Source organism: Gorilla gorilla, chromosome 1, assembly GCF_029281585.2.
Source record: "Gorilla gorilla gorilla isolate KB3781 chromosome 1, NHGRI_mGorGor1-v2.1_pri, whole genome shotgun sequence".
Taxonomy (NCBI): domain Eukaryota; kingdom Metazoa; phylum Chordata; class Mammalia; order Primates; family Hominidae; genus Gorilla; species Gorilla gorilla.
Genome location: NC_073224.2, coordinates 168,192,988 through 168,213,907, shown reverse-complemented (window position 1 = coordinate 168,213,907; position 20,920 = coordinate 168,192,988). Strand labels below are relative to the sequence as shown.

The following is a 20,920-nucleotide window of genomic DNA, read 5'->3' as shown; positions in this document are numbered from 1 at the left end:
AGCAATTACTTAAAAAGCTGTGCAGAGATATATTCAAAAACTGGCAATAAGATAGAGTTCTAAAAAATGCTCAGGTAACCCACAGGAATGCAGGAAAAAGAAAATAGAGAAACAAAAATGAGAGGCAACAAACAGAAAAAAAAGAGAAAAAGTCAGACTTAAGTCCTAATGAATCAATAATTAAATTACATGTAAATGGTTTAAATACATCAATCAAAATAGAGAGGTTGGCAAAGCAGATTAAAGAATGCATATGTTGTATCAACTATAGGCTGTCTGCAAGAGACTCACCTAAAATAGGACAATATCTTTAGCCTGAAAAATAAAAAGATGGAAAAGAAACATGATTGTTCATAGCAGCTTTATTTGTTATAAACAAAAACTGAAAGCAATCAAAATATTCTATAATATTTGAATGGTTTAGAAAATTGTGATGCATTCATATCATGAGATACTATTCTGCAATAAAAAGAATGAACTTGATATATACTATAACTGGGAAAGATCTCAAGGACACTACGCTGAATATAAAAAGCTAATTTGAAAGATTATGTACGGTATGGCAGTACATAACCTTTGTACGCTTACATGTAAGTGTACACTCACATGACATTCTATAAATGACAATATTACAGAATTGGAAAACAGAATGTTAAATAACGAGTGACATCTTTTATTGAACTCAGTATTCTATTCTAAGCCAAAACATCATTTGGCAATAAAGGAGAAATCAAAACGTTCTCTAATGAAGAAAACTAAGTTTGCCTTCAGTTGACCTGCCATAAAAGAATTGCCAGAAAAAGTTCTGAACATAGAAATAAAGCAATAAAAGAATGAACCTTAGAACACCAGGAAGGAAGAAATAAAAATGCTAAAAATAAAAAGGGGGTTAGGCATGGTGCATGGGGGAGGAATGTATGTAACTATAAAGAAATAATACAAGAAAGATCTTTGTGCTGAGGGAATAGCCCTGTATCTTGATTTTGATTCTGGCTACATGAATGAACTCATGATAAAATGGTATAGAAATATACACAAACATTGCACTAATGACCATTTCCTAGTCTGATGTCATACATGTTATACAAACATTGGGGGGGGTCCTCCTTCCACAGTTACATAGTACTTTATGCCACCGCTTGTGTGGAATTAACTCCCTGAACAGTAGTAACTGGCTTTATTTGTCTTTGGTCTCAAAGGACAGGGGACTCCTTGTGACTAGAGAAGATCTGTTCATCTTCATGCCCCATTGGGAAAAACTGGGTGAAGAGTACATGAAAACTCTTTGTACTAACTTTGGAACTTCCTGTGAGTCAGTAATCATTTCAAAGTAGAAGATAAAACATAATTTATATTTATTTGGGTTAATTTATGTAAACACTCTGAGTATCATGTTCATCTGTACAATGAGTTTGGTTTTGAGGCTTAAATGAGATAAGTATGTGAAAATACCTCTCCCTCATTGCCTATGGTATGGAAGGTAATGAAAAAGTTAGTTGAACCATGTTGGCTAAAATTGATTGGTGTGAGCTTTATGTTAATAGGGTGTAGCCACATTAAAGCTATAAGGAAAATAAAGGGCTGATGCATATTTAGGAGTGTGTGTGTGTGTGTGTGTGTGTCTGTGTGTCTGTGTGTGTGTGTTTACTTAGGGGAATAGGGAAGTGAGAAAATATCAGGAAAAAAAATACTTGCTTGTGTGAATACCTCATTATCTCCACCCCAATTTTAATATCTAGTTCCTAGAAGCCATGTAGGAATCAAAGACAAAGAGGAGCATTCATTGGTTCAGCAATCTTTACAGATTCCCTACTTTGTGCCAAGCCTTGTGCTAAGCCATGTAGTATAAAGAAGAACAGATTATTTCTGGACAAAAGGACTCCCCTGGCCCATGAGACCAAAAGCAAATAAAGTCAATTATTACAATTCAGAAAGTTAATTCCACACAAGTGGTGACATGAAGTACTATATAACTATGGAAGAAGAAACACACAATTTTTCCTGGGAAGTTTTGGAATGATTTTTTGAAAAATTGAAGAATAAATAGAAATTTGTCAATTGAATAAAATGACAAAGATATTCCTAGTAGAAGAAACAACATATGTAAAAGTAGAAAAGTATATTTCTACCTTGACTAGTAGGATGCATAGTTATTTCAGGTGAGTGCAAAAGTAATTGTGGTTTTTGCATTGTTGGAAGTTGCTGTTTGATATTGTAATACATTCTTAAATAAATGTGGTTATGTTATAAATCATTTTAATAGACACTCTCTCTTTACTTTTTTTGCTAATGACTTATTACTTGCAGTTTATTTTATGTTTATTTTAGACTACGGAAATGATGTTAGACAAAAAGCAAATCCGAGTGATTTTCTTATTCAAGTTCAAAACGGGTCATAAAGCAGCAGAGACAACTCTCAACATCAACAAGGCATTTGGCCCGGGAACTGCTAACGAATGTACAGTGCAGTGGTGGTTCAAGAAGTTTTGCAAAGGAGATGAGAGCATTGAAGATGAGGAGTGTAGTGGCTGGCCATCAGAAGTTGACAAGGACCAGTTGAGAGCAATCATAAAAGCTGATCCTCTTACAACTACATGAGAAGTTGTTGAATAATTCCACATTGACTATTCTATGGTCACTTTGCATTCAAAGCAAATTGGAAAGGTGAAAAAGCTTGATAATAGGTGCCTCATGAGCTGATCGAAAATCAGAAAAATAGTTGTTTTGAAGTGTCATCTTCTCTTATTCTACGCAACAACAAACCATTTCGCAATCGGATTGTGATGTGCGATGAAAAGTGGATTTCATACAAAAACCAGTGATGACCAGCTCAGTGATTGGACCGAGAAGAAGCTCCAAAGCATTTCCCAAAGCCAAACTTGCACCAAAAAAAGGGCATGGTCACTGGTGGTCGGCTGCCGGTCTGATCCACTACAGCTTTCTGAATCCTGGCGAAACCATTACAACTGAGAAGTATGCTCAGCAAATCAATGAGATGGACTGAAAACGGTGACACCTGCAGCCAACGCTGGTCAACAGAATGGCCCAATCCTTCCCTATGACAACGTCTGACTGCACATTGCCCAACCAATGCTTCAAAACTTGAATGAATTGGGCTACAAAATTTTGCCTCATTTGCCATATTCACCTGACCTCTTGCCAACCGACTACCACTACTTCAAACAACTCAACAACTTTTTGCAGGGAAAACACTTCCACAACAAGCAGGATGCAGAAAATGCTTTCCAAGAGTTTGTTGAATCCCAAAGCAAGGATTTTTTTTTAATGCTACAGAATAAACAAGCTTATTTTTCATTGGCAAAAATGTGTTGATTTTAATGGTTCCAATTTTGATTAATAAAGGTGTGTTTGAGCCTATTTATAATGATTTAAAATTCAGGATCTGAAACCACAATTACTTTTGCACCAATCTAATATGCCTCCACATCTAAGTTCTTCATTTACTCCAATCTTCCATATTCTGTTTCTGTCCCATTATGACACTGAATTGCCTCACTGACCACCAAACTACTTAACCCAGAGGTATCTATATGGTTTGTATCTTATTTGACCTGATTGACATTATTCACTATTCCTAAAAAGGTTTTCATCTTTTGGGTCCTTAAAATCATGGCATTCTGATTCTGTCCCTATGCCTTAGATCACTTGTTTAAAGTCTCCTTTATAAGTGATCAATGACTGTTTATTAAACAAAAGTGAGCAGTGTCAAGTGATTGATTTAAGAAATAAGAGACCTGGCCATGCGCGGTGGCTCACGCCTGTAATCCCAGCACTTTGGGAGGCCGAGGTGGGCAGATCATGAGGTCAGGAGTTTGAGACCAGCCTGACCAACACGGTGAAACACTGTCTCCACTAAAAATACAAAAATTAGCTGGGCTTGGTGGCATGCGCCTGTAATCCCAGCTACTCGGGAGGCTGAGGAAGGAAAATGCTTGAACCTGGGAGGCGGAGGTTGCAGTGAGCCAAGACCGTGCCACTGCACTCCAGCCTGGGCAAGAGAGCAAGACTCTGTCCAAAAAAAAAAAAAAAAAAAAAAGAAATAAGGGATCTGAGTCTTTCTAAATGTGAGCAGGATAGGGTCAGTAGAAAGGAAAAAGTTAAAGATGTAAGAAAAAGATAATATTTAATAAAATAAGGACCTGACAAATAGGAAGAAAAGGAATCTCAAACATGACAGGAGAAAAAGAACATAAATTGAGCATTCTTTATCTTGAGTTAGGCAATAGCCTTAATGCCTATGATAATTAAGGTAGTAATGCCTTATCAAAACATTAAGCATACGGAAATTAGACAAAAAAGTGTTTGAGACATATAGCCCAGTGTTGTGCTCACATGTTTAGCTTCAGAGCCAGTAACACCTCTGTCAATTAATAAAAACCACCAGGCTAAAGGATGAACATGTCTGGATATTCCAGGTACCAAAGAATAGAAAGAAATGAACTTGGAAATAGACATCAAAATAAATAGCCACAAATAAGTGAATATTTTTAAACGGCTTTCAACATGCTTCTAGATTTTTTTATCTCCTTGATATGGTTTTGATCTGCATCCCCACTCAAGTCTCATGTGGAATTGTAATGCTCAATGTTGGAGGTGGACCTAGTGGGAGGTAACTGGATCATGGGGGGAGTTTTTCATAAACAGCTTAGTACTATCCCTTTAGTGCTGTTCTTGTGACAGAGTTCTCATGACATCTTGTTGTTTAAAAGAGTGGAGAACCTCCCCCTTCTCTCTCTTGCTCTTGCTTTGTCCTTGTAACATGTGCTGGCTTTCCCTTTGCCTTCTGTCATGACCATAAGTATCCTAAGGCCTCTCCAGAAGCAGAAGTTGCTACGCTTCCTGTACAGCCTGCAGAACAAGGAACCAATTAAACTTCTTTCTTTGTAAATTATGCAGTCTCGGGTATTTCTTTATAGCAGTGCAAGAATGGACTAATATAGAAAATTGGTACTGAGGAGTAGGGCATTGCTATAAAGATACCTGAAAATGTAGAATTGCCTTTGGAACTGGGTAAGGGGAAGAGGTTGGAAGAGTTTGGAGGGCCCAAAAGAAGACAGGAAGATGAGGGAAAATTTGGAACTTCATAGAGACTTCTTGAATGGTTGTGCTGACAGGGATATGGACAATGAAATCCAGGCTGATGGGGTCTCAGATAAAAATGAGGAACTTATTGGGAACTAGAGTAAAGGTCACTTTTGCTACACTTTAGCAAAGAGCCAGGCTGTATTGTGCCCCTTCTCTAGGGATCTGTGGAACTTTTAACTTGAGAATGATGATTTAGGGCATTTGGCAAAAGAAATTTTAAAGCAGCCAGGTGTTCAAGAAGTAGCCTGGCTGCTTCTAACAATATATGCTCCTATGTGTGGGCAAAGAAATGACCTGGAACTGGGACTTTTATATTTTAAAGGGAAGCAGAGCATAAAAGTTTGGAAAATTTTCAGCCTTGCTATGTGGTAGGTAGAAAAGTAAAGCCCATTTCAGAGGAGCAATTCAAGATGGCTGCAGAAATTTGCATAATTAAAAAGAAGGTAAAGGCTGATAGAAAAATGAGGAAAAGACCTCAAAGGCATTTCAGAGAAGTTCATGGCAGCCCCTCCCATCACAGACCTGGAGGCCTACCAAGGAAGAATGATTTTGTGGGCCAGGCCCAGGGCCGAGCTGCCTTGTGCAGCCTCAGAACATAGCTCCCTGCATCCCAGCAACTCCAGCTCCAGACATGGCTCAAAGGGGCCCATATAAAGCTCAGGCCACTGCTTCAGAGGCTGCAAACCATAACCTTTGGCAGCTTTGATGTGGTGTTAAGCCTGTGGGTGCACAGAGTACAAGAGCTGAGGCTTGGAAGCCTCTGCTTAGATTTCAAAGGATGAATGGAAAAGCCTGGATATCCAGGCATCCAGGCAGAAGCCCACTACAGGGGTGGAACCTTCATGAATAACTCTATTGGGGCAGTATGGAGGGCAAATGTGGGGTCAGAGCCGCCACACAGAGTCCCCACTGGGAGATTACTTAGTGGAGTTGTGAGAAGAGGGCCCCAGAATGGTAGATCCACTGATAGCTTGTACCCTACACCTGGAAAAGCAGCAACCACTCAACATTAGCCCATGAGAGCAGCCATAGGGACTGAACCCTACAAAGTCATGGGACAGAGCTGCCCAAGGCCTTGGGAACTCAGCCCTTGCTTCAGTGTGCCCTGATTGTGAGACATGGAGTCAAAGGAGATTATTTTGAAGTTTTGAGGTTTAATGACTGCAGTGCTGGGTTTCAGAAATGCATAGGGCCTGTATCCTCCCAATTTTTTTTTGTTTTTGGCTGATTTCTCCCTTTTGGAATGGGAGTATTTACACAATGCCTATACCCCATTGTATCTTGCAAGTAACTAACTTCTTTTTGATTTTATAGGCACATAGGAAGAAGGCACTTGTCTTGTCTCAGATGAAACTTTGAACTTTGGACTTTTAACTTAATGCTGCAATAAGGTTAAGACTCTGGGGGACTGTTGAGAAGGGATTATTGTATTTTAAAATGTGAGTAGGACATGAGATTTTTAGGAGGTGTCAGTATGGGAATGATATGGTTTGGATCTGTGTCTTTGCTCAAGTCTCATGTGAATTGTAATCCCAATGTTGGAGGTGGAGTGTAGTGGGAAGTGATTGGATCAAGTGGGTGATTTTTCATAAATGGTTTAGCCCCATTGCCCTAGTCCTGCTCTTATGATAGAGTTCTCAGGAGATCTGGTTGTTTAAAAGAGTGTAGAACCTCCCCTGACCCCCTTTCTCCTGCTCCAGCATTGTAAGACATGCCTGCTTCCCCTTCACTTTCCACCATGACTATAAGTTTCCTGAGGCCTCCCCAGAAGCAGAAGCTGTTATGTCTCACCTCCTGTACAGCCTACAGAACTGTGATTAACATTTTTAACAATAAAACTTTTTTTTTTTTTTTTTTTACAAATTACCCAGATTTTATAGCAATGGGAGAATGGACTAATACACTCATCTATAATTGAAATTTTTTTCCTTTAATTTTTTATTTTTTCTTACTATTTCTAGGCTTATTAATACAATCATATGTAATACAATTTTTATTTTTTCTTTATTTTTAAAATCGGAAGGCTCATGTATACTTGTTGATATTCTCCAGAAGTTTACAGTGATTTTTACCTTCATGGTAACCTCATTTGTGAGCAGCTATGTGAATTACATTTTCAAGAGTCACAAAGAGGCCCCTTAATCTCAGGAACAGGGTTACAAATTCTATCTGGTTAATATGATTTGGCTGTGTCTTCACTCAAATCTCATCATAAACAGTAGTTCCCATAATCCCCATGTGTTGTTGGAAGGGACCTGGTAGGAGGTAATTGAATGGTGAGGGTGGTTACCTCCATGCTGTGCTCATGATAGTGAGTGAGTTGTCAAGAAATCTGATGGTTTTACTAGGGGGTTTTCCCCCATTTTGCTTGGCACTTCTCTTTGATGCCACCAAGTGAAGGACAGTTTTGCTTCCCCTTCCACCATGATTGTAAGTTTCCTGAGGCCTCCCCAGTCCTGTGGAACCATGAGTCCATTAAACCTCTTTCCTTTATAAATTACCCAGTCTTGGGTATGTCTTTATTAGCAGCGTGAGAATAAACCAATAATCTGTTCAAAAATTTAAACACATTTCAAAAGTATATTAACAGCTAAGAATATGAAATGTTTATAAGTCATAAACTCTGTCCAATGTTGCATACTATTCCATTTACTGTTCATATAACAATTCTGTGAATTGGGTACAATTGTTATTGCCATTTTGTATTTGAAGTTTAAGGAAATTAACAATTTTTCCTAAGATGTTACTTTTGATAAGAGGAAGATCTGGATCTCAAACTCGACTGAAATCAAAATGCATTATCTTAATCACTAGGCCCTACCGGCACCATCTCATAAGTAAATTCCTGGTAGAAATGAAATCATACACTTCATACTAGGAATTTTGAAAAAACCTTGAAAAATTTGAAACAGATAAAGAACCAGTCATAGATGAGCAGAAGCAGTAGGATCACATGTAAAGATCTATGAGCCTACCTGTATCTCTAGCCATAGGACAACTACCCTCCTTTATTTTCCTTGAGATAAATATTTTTCTTACTAGTTCTGGTGCTCTTTGCATACACACAGATTACAGGCTCCATTCCAGGCTTCTTGTTAGATAAAACCAAACAAAATATTTTTTCTATCCCTCACCCTGAAGTTATTTAAGGTCTTATTGTGGTTTAGCAGAATATCACAGGAAGTAGCCTAGACTTCTGAGTCTTTAATAATTTTACTATAAAGCAGTTAAGTTACATTTTTAAAGCAAAATGTAATGATTCTAACTCCAATTGTATGGTATAAAATCAATCAAAGTTAAATGAAATGGTTGATTCTAGAAGTAAGGCAGAAAAGATGAGCCTGTTGTATTTTCTTATGCCATAAAGCATAGAAGTAAACAAAATGATGAGTTCATGTCATAAGGACACAGGAGACCGATTTGGTGTGACTCCTAATGGTCAAACTGAAGACAATTTGACCAAGAAAAACATTAAAGACTTTTTAAAAATGTAAATCAAAACCACAACGAGATCCCATTTCATGCCAGTTAGAATGGCGATCATGAAAAAGTCAGGAAACAACAAATGCTGGAGAGGATGTGGAAAAATAGGAGCACTTTTACACTGTTGGTGGGACTGTAAATAGTTCAACCATTGTGGAAGACAGTGTGGTAATTCCTTAAGGATCTAGAACCAGAAATAACCATTTGACCCAGCAATCTCATTACTGGGTATATACCCAAAGGATTATAAATCATTCTACTATAAAGACACATGCACATGTATGTTTATTGTGGCACTATTCACAATAGCAAAGACTTGGAACCAACCCAAATGCCCATCAATGATAGACTGGATAAAGAAAATGTGGCATATATACACCATGGAATACTATGCAGCCATAAAAAGATGAGTTAATGTCCTTTGCAGGGACATGGATGAAGCTGGAAACCATCATTCTCAGCAAACTAACACAAGAACAGAAAACCAAACACCACATGTTCTCACTCATAAGTGGGAGTTGAACAACGAGAACACATGGACACAGGGAGGGGAACATCACACACTGGGGCCTGTCGGGGGTTCGAGGCTAGGGGAGGGATAGCATTAGGAGAAATACTTAATGTAGATGATGGGTTGATGGGTGCAGCAAACCACCATGGTATGTGTATACCTATGTAACAAAACTGCACGTTCTGCACACGTACCCCAGAACTTAAAGTATCATAAAACAAAAATGGAAGGCCGAGGCAGGTGGATCACCTGAGGTTGGGAGATGGAGGCCAGCCTGACCAACATGGAGAAACCCTCTCTCTACTAAAAGTATAAAATTAGCCAGGCATGGTGGCGCATGCCTGTAATCCCAGCTACCCGGAGGCTGAGGCAGGAGAATCGTTTGAACCTGGAAGGTGGAGGTTGTGGTGAGCCGAGATTGTGCCATTGCACTCCAGCCTGGGTGACAAAAGCAAGACTTCGTCTCAAAAAAAAAAAAAAAAAAAGTGTGAATCCACGAGTTCATGCCATAAAAATAAACAAACAAATAATAAATAGGAGAAAGGGGAATTCTACAGTAGAATGTCAAGTGCTAACTAGTAAAAGCAGAAGGACTGCTGCATCTAGAAAAAAATCATCAGTTTGATCATCAGAGTGAAGTTTGAGTGCAAAAGAATCATCAATAATGTCAAATCTAAGGGCAGAGTTGACAAAGAGCAGATATTTGGATGTCACGGTCTTAAAATCTCTCCCTACAGACTGTTTATTGGTAGCATAGGGAAGAAAAAGGAATAAACTATATGATGTGGAAATCAGACAACACACTGATTGATTGAAATTAACATCACAAATGAGGGACACATGAATATTATGTGACTCCGGATCCGATTCCCTGAGAAGGATACAACTTCACCTACTTCCATAAGGACATAACTAGAAATCTCATGAGAAAATATGAGACAACCCACAAAGGAGAAATATTCTATTTAAAAAGGGGTCAATATGGTGAAACCCCATCTCTACTCAGAATGCAAAAATTAGCTGAGTGTGGTGGCGCACGCTTGCGATCCCAGCTAGTTGGGAGACTGAGTTGGGAGCATCACTCAAATCCAGGAGGTGGAGGTTGCAAGGAGCCGAGATCACACCACTGCACTCTAGTCTGGGCGACAGAGTGAGACTTCATCTCCAAAAAACAAGGAGGGGTGGGGAGTATATACATTGTTGAAAAAAACTGTCAATGTTCAGTAATAACACTGAGAAATTAAATTAGAGGAGCCTAAACTGTTATGTCAACTACATGCAATACAGAGTTCTGGATTGGATTCTGTACTAGACAAAAAAGTATTCTATAAAAAAACTATTGTATCAGTTGACCAAATTGGAATATGGTTGATTAATTGGATAAACGTATGATACCAATGTTAAGTTTACTGAAATTAAAAATTACTGTGGTTATGTAAAGAAAATGTCTATTCTTCAGAAATTAACACGGATATATCTAGAGATAAAAAACACCTAGAGATAAAAAACACCTAGAGATAACAAAGGCCAAGATGTATGCAACTTGCTCTCAACTGGTTCAGTGAAATATATATATGTATATACTTAGTCTACCCACAGAGAAATTGATGAAGCAAATTGACAAAATCCCAATGAATCTAACTGGGTAAAGCATACAGAATATTCTCTGTTTTATTTCTGTAACCTTTTAAAATATAAATTTGAATTTAATTCTCAAATATAGAATGGAAAAAACAGAAAAAAGAAATAATCATTGATAAGGTGAACTGTAAGGAAGCTCACATATCCAGAAACATCTCAGGAAAGGTGTTTTTTTGGTGAAAGTATAGTTGAGTTGCAAGAGTTAAAAAGTAGAATGACAACTGTAGTGGCCCCAGTGATGTTTGTGATGTGGTTGAACACACAGCCTCATTTTTCTGTAAATAAGGATGAAGCTGTATGGAGCTATCATCCTGTGACCAACCATTTATTACTGATTTTTAAAACTGGAATTGACCATGAGTGAGTCAGCAAGAATTACCATGGGCATTGGTAAAAAACCTAAATCAATCAGATACATACAAAAACTAGCCATTACTTCTCGTGTTGACATGAGGTATATCTACATCTGTTTTTATTTACTTATTTATTTTTATATCTGCTTTTAACACTAAACATGTTCACATTTTAACTGCTGTTTTGGGACACATTTTCTTTCATAAAATAGCAAAAGAGGAGCTGAGAACATGCAAAATATTGACATTTCTTAGGCAAAATACAAAGAGATCAGTGAAGTTCATAATTTTGCTTTTAAATATAAATTAATAAGTCAAAAAAACTAATAGAATTATCGGACATGTTCCTTAAAGCAGGAACTCCAGTGTTGTGGGGTTTTCTTTTTCCTTGAGGTGCTGTGCATTTGAATGTAGATCATTAATAAATTATAATTTGAAATTATTGTAAGTGTTTATAAAAATATCCGCCAAGTCTAGTTATTCATTGGATAATAGTTAATATTTATGCTAATTTTACTCATTTGCTCAGTATGGCAGAATCAGAAAAACAAATCTATGCACAGTTTAACTTATAAACCCAATCTGTCTTCTTTCAGTTTCATGATGTTATCCATTATCATTATTCTAATAACTTCACTAACCAACATTCCTATTTAATTAAATAAAATGTATCCAAGCACTTTTAAAAAGAAGAATGTGCATAATAACAAGCACTGCAAAGCAGGAGAGTTAAATTCATAATATTAATCTTAAATTATATGAAGATAGAGATTATGTGTTTCGCTCTTACAAAAATTATATTACCATATCAGATTTAAATTCCTGGAAAGATGATTACGAATCAGCTTTACATTTACATATTGTTTTACTTTTTAAAACACATTTATGCCTATTATATTTTTTGAGTCCCACAATAGCCAAGGATTATTATCATGCAATTTTTGAAAGTAGGAAACTAGCTGGTGGTAGCTACAGCTAAGAGATGTGCACAAGGATTGGCAGATTTGATGAATAAGGAACTTGTCTTAAGAGCACATGTGTATAACTCCTGGTTCTGAATTTGCTGCACTTATACCCCACGGAGAGTCCTGCCATGAATTTAAGTGCTCACATATCAGTTTTATGATTTTTTAGTGGTTCTAGAGAGTGAAGAGTTGGCAGTCAAGAGCACACTCATACTTCAGAAATATTGTAGGGGACATAATACATATTATATAAATATATATTGCAGATATATTGATTTTTTCTAACATAATACCAATACTAAGCATGTGATGTGGGTAAGATTGATTAGACACACTGCATAAATGAGTAAACTGAAAGTCGCTGAAGGGTAATATTAAAGAAAACATTAGCAGATAAAATACATGTTTCAATTGTGCTTGTTCTACACCTATATAAAATATGCCTTTCTGATTTCATTAAAAGCAGTTTCATTGCATCAGCCTTGCTCAAGGTATTTTCACAAAAAAAAATATGAAACAAATAAAATCAGATTTCATTCATCTGAAATGAGGTGGGGTCCTATTTATTAAAAGTACATCTCTGACTTCCAGGGTGCACCCAAAGCTATGTAGTTCAAAGTTAAATTTCACACAACTTGATAATTCTGTTAGCATTGTGACTTTGAAAACAGACCTGTTTTGATGATGACTAAGGTCGACTTCCTGAAATTGACTTATAATCTCTTTTGGAGGATGTGCACTATAGCAGAAGTACTGGAAATCTATAAACATGTTATATATTTCATTTCAACCAGCTATGCGATCCTGCACAAGCTACATAAACTCTTGGATTTTTAGATCCCTCATCAGTTAAAATTTAATTCTAACTCCAAAATCTTTGACTGAAAGCTGCAGTTTGAAATCAGACCCAGCAAACTCATAATTTGATTAACTTTATTCTCCCCTGATTACTTTAGCGGTTCATGCTGACCTGTCAACATGTGAATGCTGATCAAATAAATCTCTTACATATTTAAATGAAGACATTTCTCTTGTGACATTTCCATTTGAGCCTTTTGTCTATTGATTGGTGATTATCCAGCATACGAAAGTGAAAATAACCTTGACTAAGAATCAACAGACATAGGTTCTATTCTGGACTCTGAGTGAAAGGTATTCTTTAACATTTTTTTTTTTTTTTTTTTGAGACAGGGTCTTGCTCCGCACCCAGGCTGGAGTGCACTGGTGCGATCTCGGCTCACTGCAACCTCTGCCTCCCGGGTTCAAATTTCTCCTGCCTCAGCCTCCCGAGTAGTTGGGATTACAGGCATGCACCACCACACCCTTCTAATTTTTGTATTTTTAGTGGAGACGGGGTTTCACCATGACAGCCAGGCAGGACTTGAGCTCCTGACCTCAAGTGAGCTGCCCGCCTCGGCCTCCCAAAGTGCTGGGATTACAGGCGTGAGCCACTGCACCCAGCCCATTTAACTTTTATGAACTGCAATGCCTTTAAGTATGAAGAGTAAGGATAAAAATATGCATTTTGGCCAGGCGCGATGGCTCATGCCTGTAATCCCAGCACTCTGGGAGGCCAAGTTGAGCAGATGACTTGAGGCCAATATTTCGAGGCCAACCTGGCCAACATGATAAACCCCTTCTCTACTAAAAATACAAAAAAAGTAGCCAGATGTGGTGGTGCAATCCTGTAATCCCAGCTACTCAGGAGGCTGAGGCAGGAGAATCGCTTGAACCTGGGAGGCGGAGGTTGCAGTGAGACCGGTTCATGCCACTGAGCTGCAGCCTGGGGGACAGAGTAAGACTCTGTCTCATAAATAAATAAATAAATAAATAAATAAATAAATAAATAAATGCATTCTGCCTGCCGCATGAATAAAATACAAACAATTAAGTTGACTCTTAAGTTCTGAACAAGTGAGGTTAGTGAGGTTACAGGAGAAAAATGAACAGCACAAACAACACTGATGCATTCCTACTTTACCTGATGGGGAGATGTGTCGCCAAGAAATGGAAGGTTCTGGTTTCCCAGTGGCCAAACAAGTAAGAGTGACGTTGGTTCCTTCATTGACGGTCATATCATTTGAGATGTCATATATCTTAGGAGGAACTGAAATGACAAAATATGCAGTGATTAGAAAAAAAATATATAAAATTTTGTTGAAGTATGTATGATTAATTCCATAATATCATGCAAGAAAGGTATGAGGGTGAAATGTATTTATGGCCTATGGTCCTCACCTGAAAGATGGATTCTCTAGAACCTCAAGACTTTCTAGGAGTTTTTTATTAGTTTTTTTTCCCCTAATTTTTGGATGTTAAATACCTCAGGATAAATGGAATATTTAATAACAAAAATGTTTAAACATTGATTAAATATGTATTATGAGTAATTTGTGTTAAGTAAACTAGAATATAATCAATCTATTTTATCCATGGATCCTCATTGTATGATGTTTTCCTTGTTGAAATGGTTAAAAAAGAGGAAATACAGAAGAAACTTAAAATAGCAGAACGGTTATTTCTACATACTGATTTAAAAGCTGGGTGAGTTAGGACATGTACATGATTGGGAGGTAAGATTTCATGGTCACAAAGGTATTTTTGGCTTTAATTTTCTATCTGCTAGGTAGTAGGGCCAGACTTTCTCAAAATTTGTGTTCTAAGGAACACAAATTCTAAGGACTATGAAAGGTGGATACAATAAAGTTTTCTTATCAGCAATGACTGGCAAACACTGGTTGAAACAGATCACTTCAGGACTTCTCATCCTTTGTTATGCCCTTTTGCACTGTAAATCCATAAGAGTCAAGGGGGAAATATTGTATTGCATTTTCTCTGATGTATTAGACTAGAGAAGTTTTCATCCCAGAATTTAACCACATAATACATTTGGGAAACGTTGGAGAGAAAAGTCTCTAAACTAACTTCCAGGATTAAATTTCTATATTCTCTGAGAAACCAAATGTCTCATTGAATCCTCAAACAGTATGGGTATAAGTCTCTATTGGCTAACTGCATTATTTAGAGTAAGTTATTTAATTTATCTCAGCCTCAGTGTCTTTATCTGAGAGCAGGAGACAATAACAGTACATGTCCTATCTGGCTGCTATGGAGACTAAGTAAGTCAATACATGTTAAAGGACTTAGAAAAGTGCCTGACATTAGTGTTAGTTATTATTATTAGATGCTATTAAACACATATATGGTGTTTGAATTTCATTTTAGTAGTGCTCTTTTCCTATGCCTTAAAATTGTTCTCAGAAATTCTTCACTTTTGTAGAGTGTATGACTGACCTATGCCATAAATAAGTTTGGGCTACTTTATAAAATTTATACTATGTTACTATTACAGCTCAAATATAAATAAATGGCAATTACACCCCTTGGTAATCATTAGAAAAATAAGATTTTTACTGAAATCTTTTTAATTGTTCCCTTCTTTGGGTTTCTTTATGCAAGAGATATGTTTTCACGATTACCTTTAAAGCTAGTAACTAAAATCTGTTGTGACGATAAATTACCCATACTTTGAATTTTTTTGACTTTTTATGGAACCAAAACTCAGCCTCAAGAAAATCAAGAATGATATAATTACAAATATAAAGTATTTGATTATGTGTAACTGTTGATATGATTGAGGAGAAGGCTTGTTCCTAAGTAATACACCGTTGTAACTGTTTCCAAATGACATAGTTTAATTGGCATTTAAAACACATTATCATCAAACTCTTCAGTGAGCTTTTCTCAGGCAAATAATAAAAATTTTAAAACCATCCCAAACAGAGGGGTCTTTTCAGCTTAACTAAAACAGAACAAAAATAAAAACATTAAATTACCCTAGAAGGAAAGTACAAAAAACTTAGCATTATACTGGTAAATAGGAGAGTTAATAATAATAAATTTACAACATTAAACTAAAAGTATATTTTAGATATTTAGTTGTAGGTATAGATTTAATTCAATGAACTGTAAAGCACATGTGGATATATATACATATATATAGAGAGAGAGAGAGACAGATATACATATATAGATGGTCACTGACTTACAATGGTTCAATTATGATGTTTTTACTTTATAATGGTGTGAAAATAATATCCATTCAGTAGAAACTACATTTTGAGTACCCATACAACAATTATGTTTTCATTTTCAGTATAGTATTTGATAATCTACATGAAATATTCAACATTTTATTATAAAACAGGCTTTTTGTCACATTATTCTGACCAACTGCGGTTAAGTGTCTGAGCACGTGTAATGAAGGTTAGGTTAAGTTATGATGTTCGATAGTTTAAATGTATTAATTGCATTTTCAATTTACAATGGATTTGGATGTAACCTTATCATAACATGAGGAGCATCTGTATTCATAAACATACATACAGTGCATAGCAGTGCCCACTATTAAAAAAAATTATATAGTGCTTTTTTCCTTTATATAGAAGATAGTATATAGGGCTCTTAGTCTCGCCTAGCGACTTTACTTATTTATTTAAAATATAACTGATTCAAGGTTAGACAGAGATATGTATATGAAGAGAAATAATGAAATGCCATAAGAACATGAATTTCATCCTTGAAATACCATTATTTGGTCAATACTGTCTGATCAAAAAATAGTTTAGTTGGATCTTTACACATCTACATATATTTAAAGTGCTAAACATTATGCTAAACTAATATTCAGCACTAGTATTTGGCTATACAGAGAAACAATTAAGTCCCTTAGAAATAAACTTAGATTTGACATTTAACTATAGGAGATTGTGTAGTGTGGAGAGAGTGGTAAATTCCAGGTGTGACATGTCATTCTCAGTGATTGCAATTGCCTTCCAGGGCCTCATAATTCAGGACATGCTACAGGGAATACACATCTGGAAAGAGGATGTTAGTAAGAGAAAATCCCTCTGACAAGGCTCCTCTCCCCAGAAATGCATCACTTGTTGGCAGCAGATGCCATGTGTAAGAGGGACAGTGAAATCCTTACATGCACGGTGGCTTGTGGAGACAAAAACAGGTGTTGCTTTGCTGAATATTCAGAACTATTGCATATTCAGTTTAAACCTTCCAACTTTTACTGACTATCATGAAGGGAATAATTCTTGACCCAAAGGAAATGCAAAAGTTTAAAGGCATGTTACTTGCCCTCAAGAAATTTAAATTAAAAGAGAGAAGCGGATAGGTAAGTAACTAAGAGAGGGCAAATATTTTCCACATTTTCCTTTCCCATTTTACAGGAGTAAAACAAGTTCAATAGGTAAAACTTCTGGGTTTAAATCAGTAGACATTAATTTTGTGTTGGTTTATTTTAAAGTTAATTATGTAGAATAGTTTACGCACAAGGTTATTGAGTGCAGACTATTTATAATAGATAAAAACTTTTTTTTTCTTTTTTTGACAGAGTCTCTCGCTCTGTCTCCCAGGCTGGAGTGCAATGGCTCAATCTCCGCTCACTGCAACTCCTGCCTCTCAGGTTGAAGTGATTCTCCTGCCTCAGCCTCCGGAGTAGCTGGGATTACAGGCTCCTGCCACTGCGCCCAGCTAATTTTCATATTTTTTAATAGAGATGGGGTTTTGCCACATTGGCCAGGCTGCTCTCGAACTCCAGACTTCAGGTGATCTACCTGCCTCTGCCTCCCAAAGTGCTGGGTTTACAGGAGTGAGCTCCCACACCAGGCCAGGAAAACTATTAATAACCTTAAGGTAGGACTGCACAAATGGTGGTATAGAGAATTGGTCAACTGGATGGTGATAACAATTATCAGCTCTGTCGTCAGAATAAGGTGTGGTATTGAGAAGGGTTTTGGATGGTCCCAGGGTGCATCATGCTAAGCACTTGCATAGAAAAACCAAAAAAAAAAAAAAAAAACCAAGAAAAAAAATAGAGGAGAGTTAAAAATAACGTACTATTCTAGATGTGTGCCCCTTTTCTACATCTTATTTCAGACTCCCTCACATCCTTTTCTAAATACTTAGTTTATGCAAAAAGGAGCAGATGTATTTAATCAATTCAACAATTTTTAAGCTATTAAATAACTACAGATTTTAAGAAGTATTTTAAATTGTCATGTACTTTAAGTACTTATGACCTAGGGCAGAGTTATAAAGAAATATATTAATGAGTGTAAACTCATTTAATATGCTGGAAACAATTATTATAATATCCTCACTATCTTCATTATATGACACCATAAAAAGACAATGAAAAGGCAGAAGTCCTAGATTTCATACTAAATCACAGAATATCTCCTAGTGAAACTCTAATTAGGAATATAGAAGACTTTACAACTGTGTTCATAATTAATTGTTGTGTATTACCAGTTAGAGAGATCTAAGAACACTGGAAGCTTTCTAAGCAACAGAGGTTGAAAGTAGATTTAAAGATTGTGTTGGGTGAAATGTATTTTAAAACCTCCTATCCATTTAAATGAACTACTCTTGGTCCCTTGCATTCATAACATGCTTTCCCTTTAATTGTTCACTGGCCTAAAATTCAACTGCTACTTAGTACCTGGTCTTCAACTTTTATTTAGTTGGTTCCACAGTGAGGAGATAATGTGTATTTAGATGTATCTACATATTTAGATTCTCTAAAGATAACGTATGTCTCTTGTTAGTTTCACTTTCACCAAAAAATTTAGGCAATTTGACTTACGCCACCCACCTTCCCTCTTCTGAGCCCATCTGTGGGTGTCTTCAGGCCAGGTATGAGTCACTTTCAGTAAGAAGAATCTTAGAATGCACATCCAAACCAGATTCTAATGACCTTCACACAGGCTACCATTTTGGATTATTCTCCACTGTTTGTACGATAATGAGCAACTGAGTTTGTGAGTGCACGGCATTATTTTCTTTTAATGTGTACATATTTTCTGATGTATAGAAATAAATTATTTTTGTTTGTTTAATGAGCAGTCTTCAAAGATATAGCTTTAATTTCTTTCAAGAATTCATCATGCTGCCTGCAACACGACCATTAACCAACAGAGAAGCCAGCATCACGGTGACTAATCGATATCATAGGAGTCATATAAGCACGGGGTATTTTATTATATTAAAAGTTTTTATCTAAAAAAATCTATGCAGATGATTTTAGAAAGAATAAATAAAATAGCACCTGAACCAATAATAACTTGCATGACCTGTGAGGTCAGGTCACACATGATATGAAAAACCCTTACAGGATGCATCTGACAGTTATTTTAACTGTAGATACAAGGCATAAACTATTTGGATCTGGACAGTTGCACTGGCTCACTGGAATCAATTAAATGCCCCATCAAGCTCTTAAGCTGTAAGAGTCCGTGAAAGACCACAGTGCATACAAATCCATTTGGAGGCCGTCTTTAGGATGCCAGGGCTAAAAGGTAGATGGAATATTTATTTAATCTGGCTCATAAACACTCACAGATTACTGAAAAACATCAGATCAGCATTTATTGTAACCACAATATTCTGGCACAAAAACCACCTGTTTTCTCGGTCAGGATATAAAATAAAAGCAGTGTATAGGAAAGTGCACTGAATGTCCTCTCATTCATTCTCTGAAGTTGTAGACTCATTGCCAAAAACCTTTAAAAGTTGTTATACATCTATTTGAATTATGCACACAATTATGAGATCTATTCTCCAAATATGTTCACTAGGACAAATAAGAAGTAAAATAAAAGTGATGCCAACTCTTTGATGTCCTCTTTGACCCACCTCTCCCAACGGTGACTTCTCATACCTCAAAAATTTACCACAAAGAAGAAACAGTGAAATGTACGTTAGTGAGTGAATTTTAAAAGATCAAAATTCGATCTTAAAAAATTGTATCACTGATGACTTTGATGATCTTAAAGCAAAATAGGTTTTTCTGGGTCTGCACTGTGGACAATGTTTGTGTCTCTCCCAAATTCATGAGTTAAAATCTTAACCCCCTAGGTGATACTATTAGGAGGTGGGGACTTGGAAAGGTGATTAGATCATGAAGGGATTAGTGCCCTTATAAAATAGACCCCACGAGCTAGGTCACCCCTTCCACCATGTAAGGACTCAGTGAGAAAGTGTCATCCATGAGAAAACAGGCCCTCTCCAGTGCCTGGATCTTGGACTTCCCAGCCTCCAGAACTGTGAGAAATACATTTCTGTTGATTATAAGCCATCTAGTTTATGGCATTTTTTATAGTGCCTGAATGTACTAGGACAGAATGTGTCTTGTTGAAATAATTATTTGCACCCATAACTCTGCCCCTTTCCACTCCTATACTCATTTCTTGTGATAGTTTTCTTTGCAATCCATAATTATCATTGGTATTTATTTCTTCATTTGTTTATTATCTGTATCTCTTCATAGAATCTAAGTAGAGACCTAGGGTAGGGAAGTTGTGTGCTTTATTCAACAGCATATTGCCAGAACCTGAGAGAGGGCCTGACACATACAGGTTATTCAATAAATATTTCATTGTTCTTTCAGGTGCTAAGCTAATACTTCTTTGATGTCTCAGTGAAGAGATCCTATAAAATTTTATACCATTGCAAGAATCACATAATATAAGTTCTGAGAATATGGTGAAAATGTAATTATAATTTCAAGGGTCCTGTGTGACCTTTTCATGGATTCTCCGAGTTTAGGGATTAAATATTCCTTCTAACTCATTTAGAAGCATAATATTTTCTTAGTCCTTTGCCTACTATAGTTTTTGCCATGCAAACCCAGAGAAATAACTGGACAATAACCATACACATTTATTTTTAACAGAATGGTCTGTCACATCTTAGGTAGTCCCATGTGAGTTGGTCTCAGTAATTTTTTTTTTTTTTTACTTTTGGATCTTTGCAAATTTAAAATCAAGAGAATTTGACTCTAATAGTAT

At 36.5% G+C, this 20,920-nt stretch overlaps 1 protein-coding gene across 1 annotated transcript in view; it reads right to left on the bottom strand.

Annotated features, from left to right (window-relative positions):
- NEGR1 (neuronal growth regulator 1) overlaps window positions 1–20,920 on the bottom strand; it is an 874,525-nt gene that overhangs the window by 360,579 nt on the left and 493,026 nt on the right. The window contains exon 3 of the mRNA XM_004025980.5: window positions 14,041–14,166. Coding sequence (XP_004026029.2) covers window positions 14,041–14,166 — 126 coding nt within the window. The remainder of the gene's footprint in view (window positions 1–14,040; window positions 14,167–20,920) is intronic.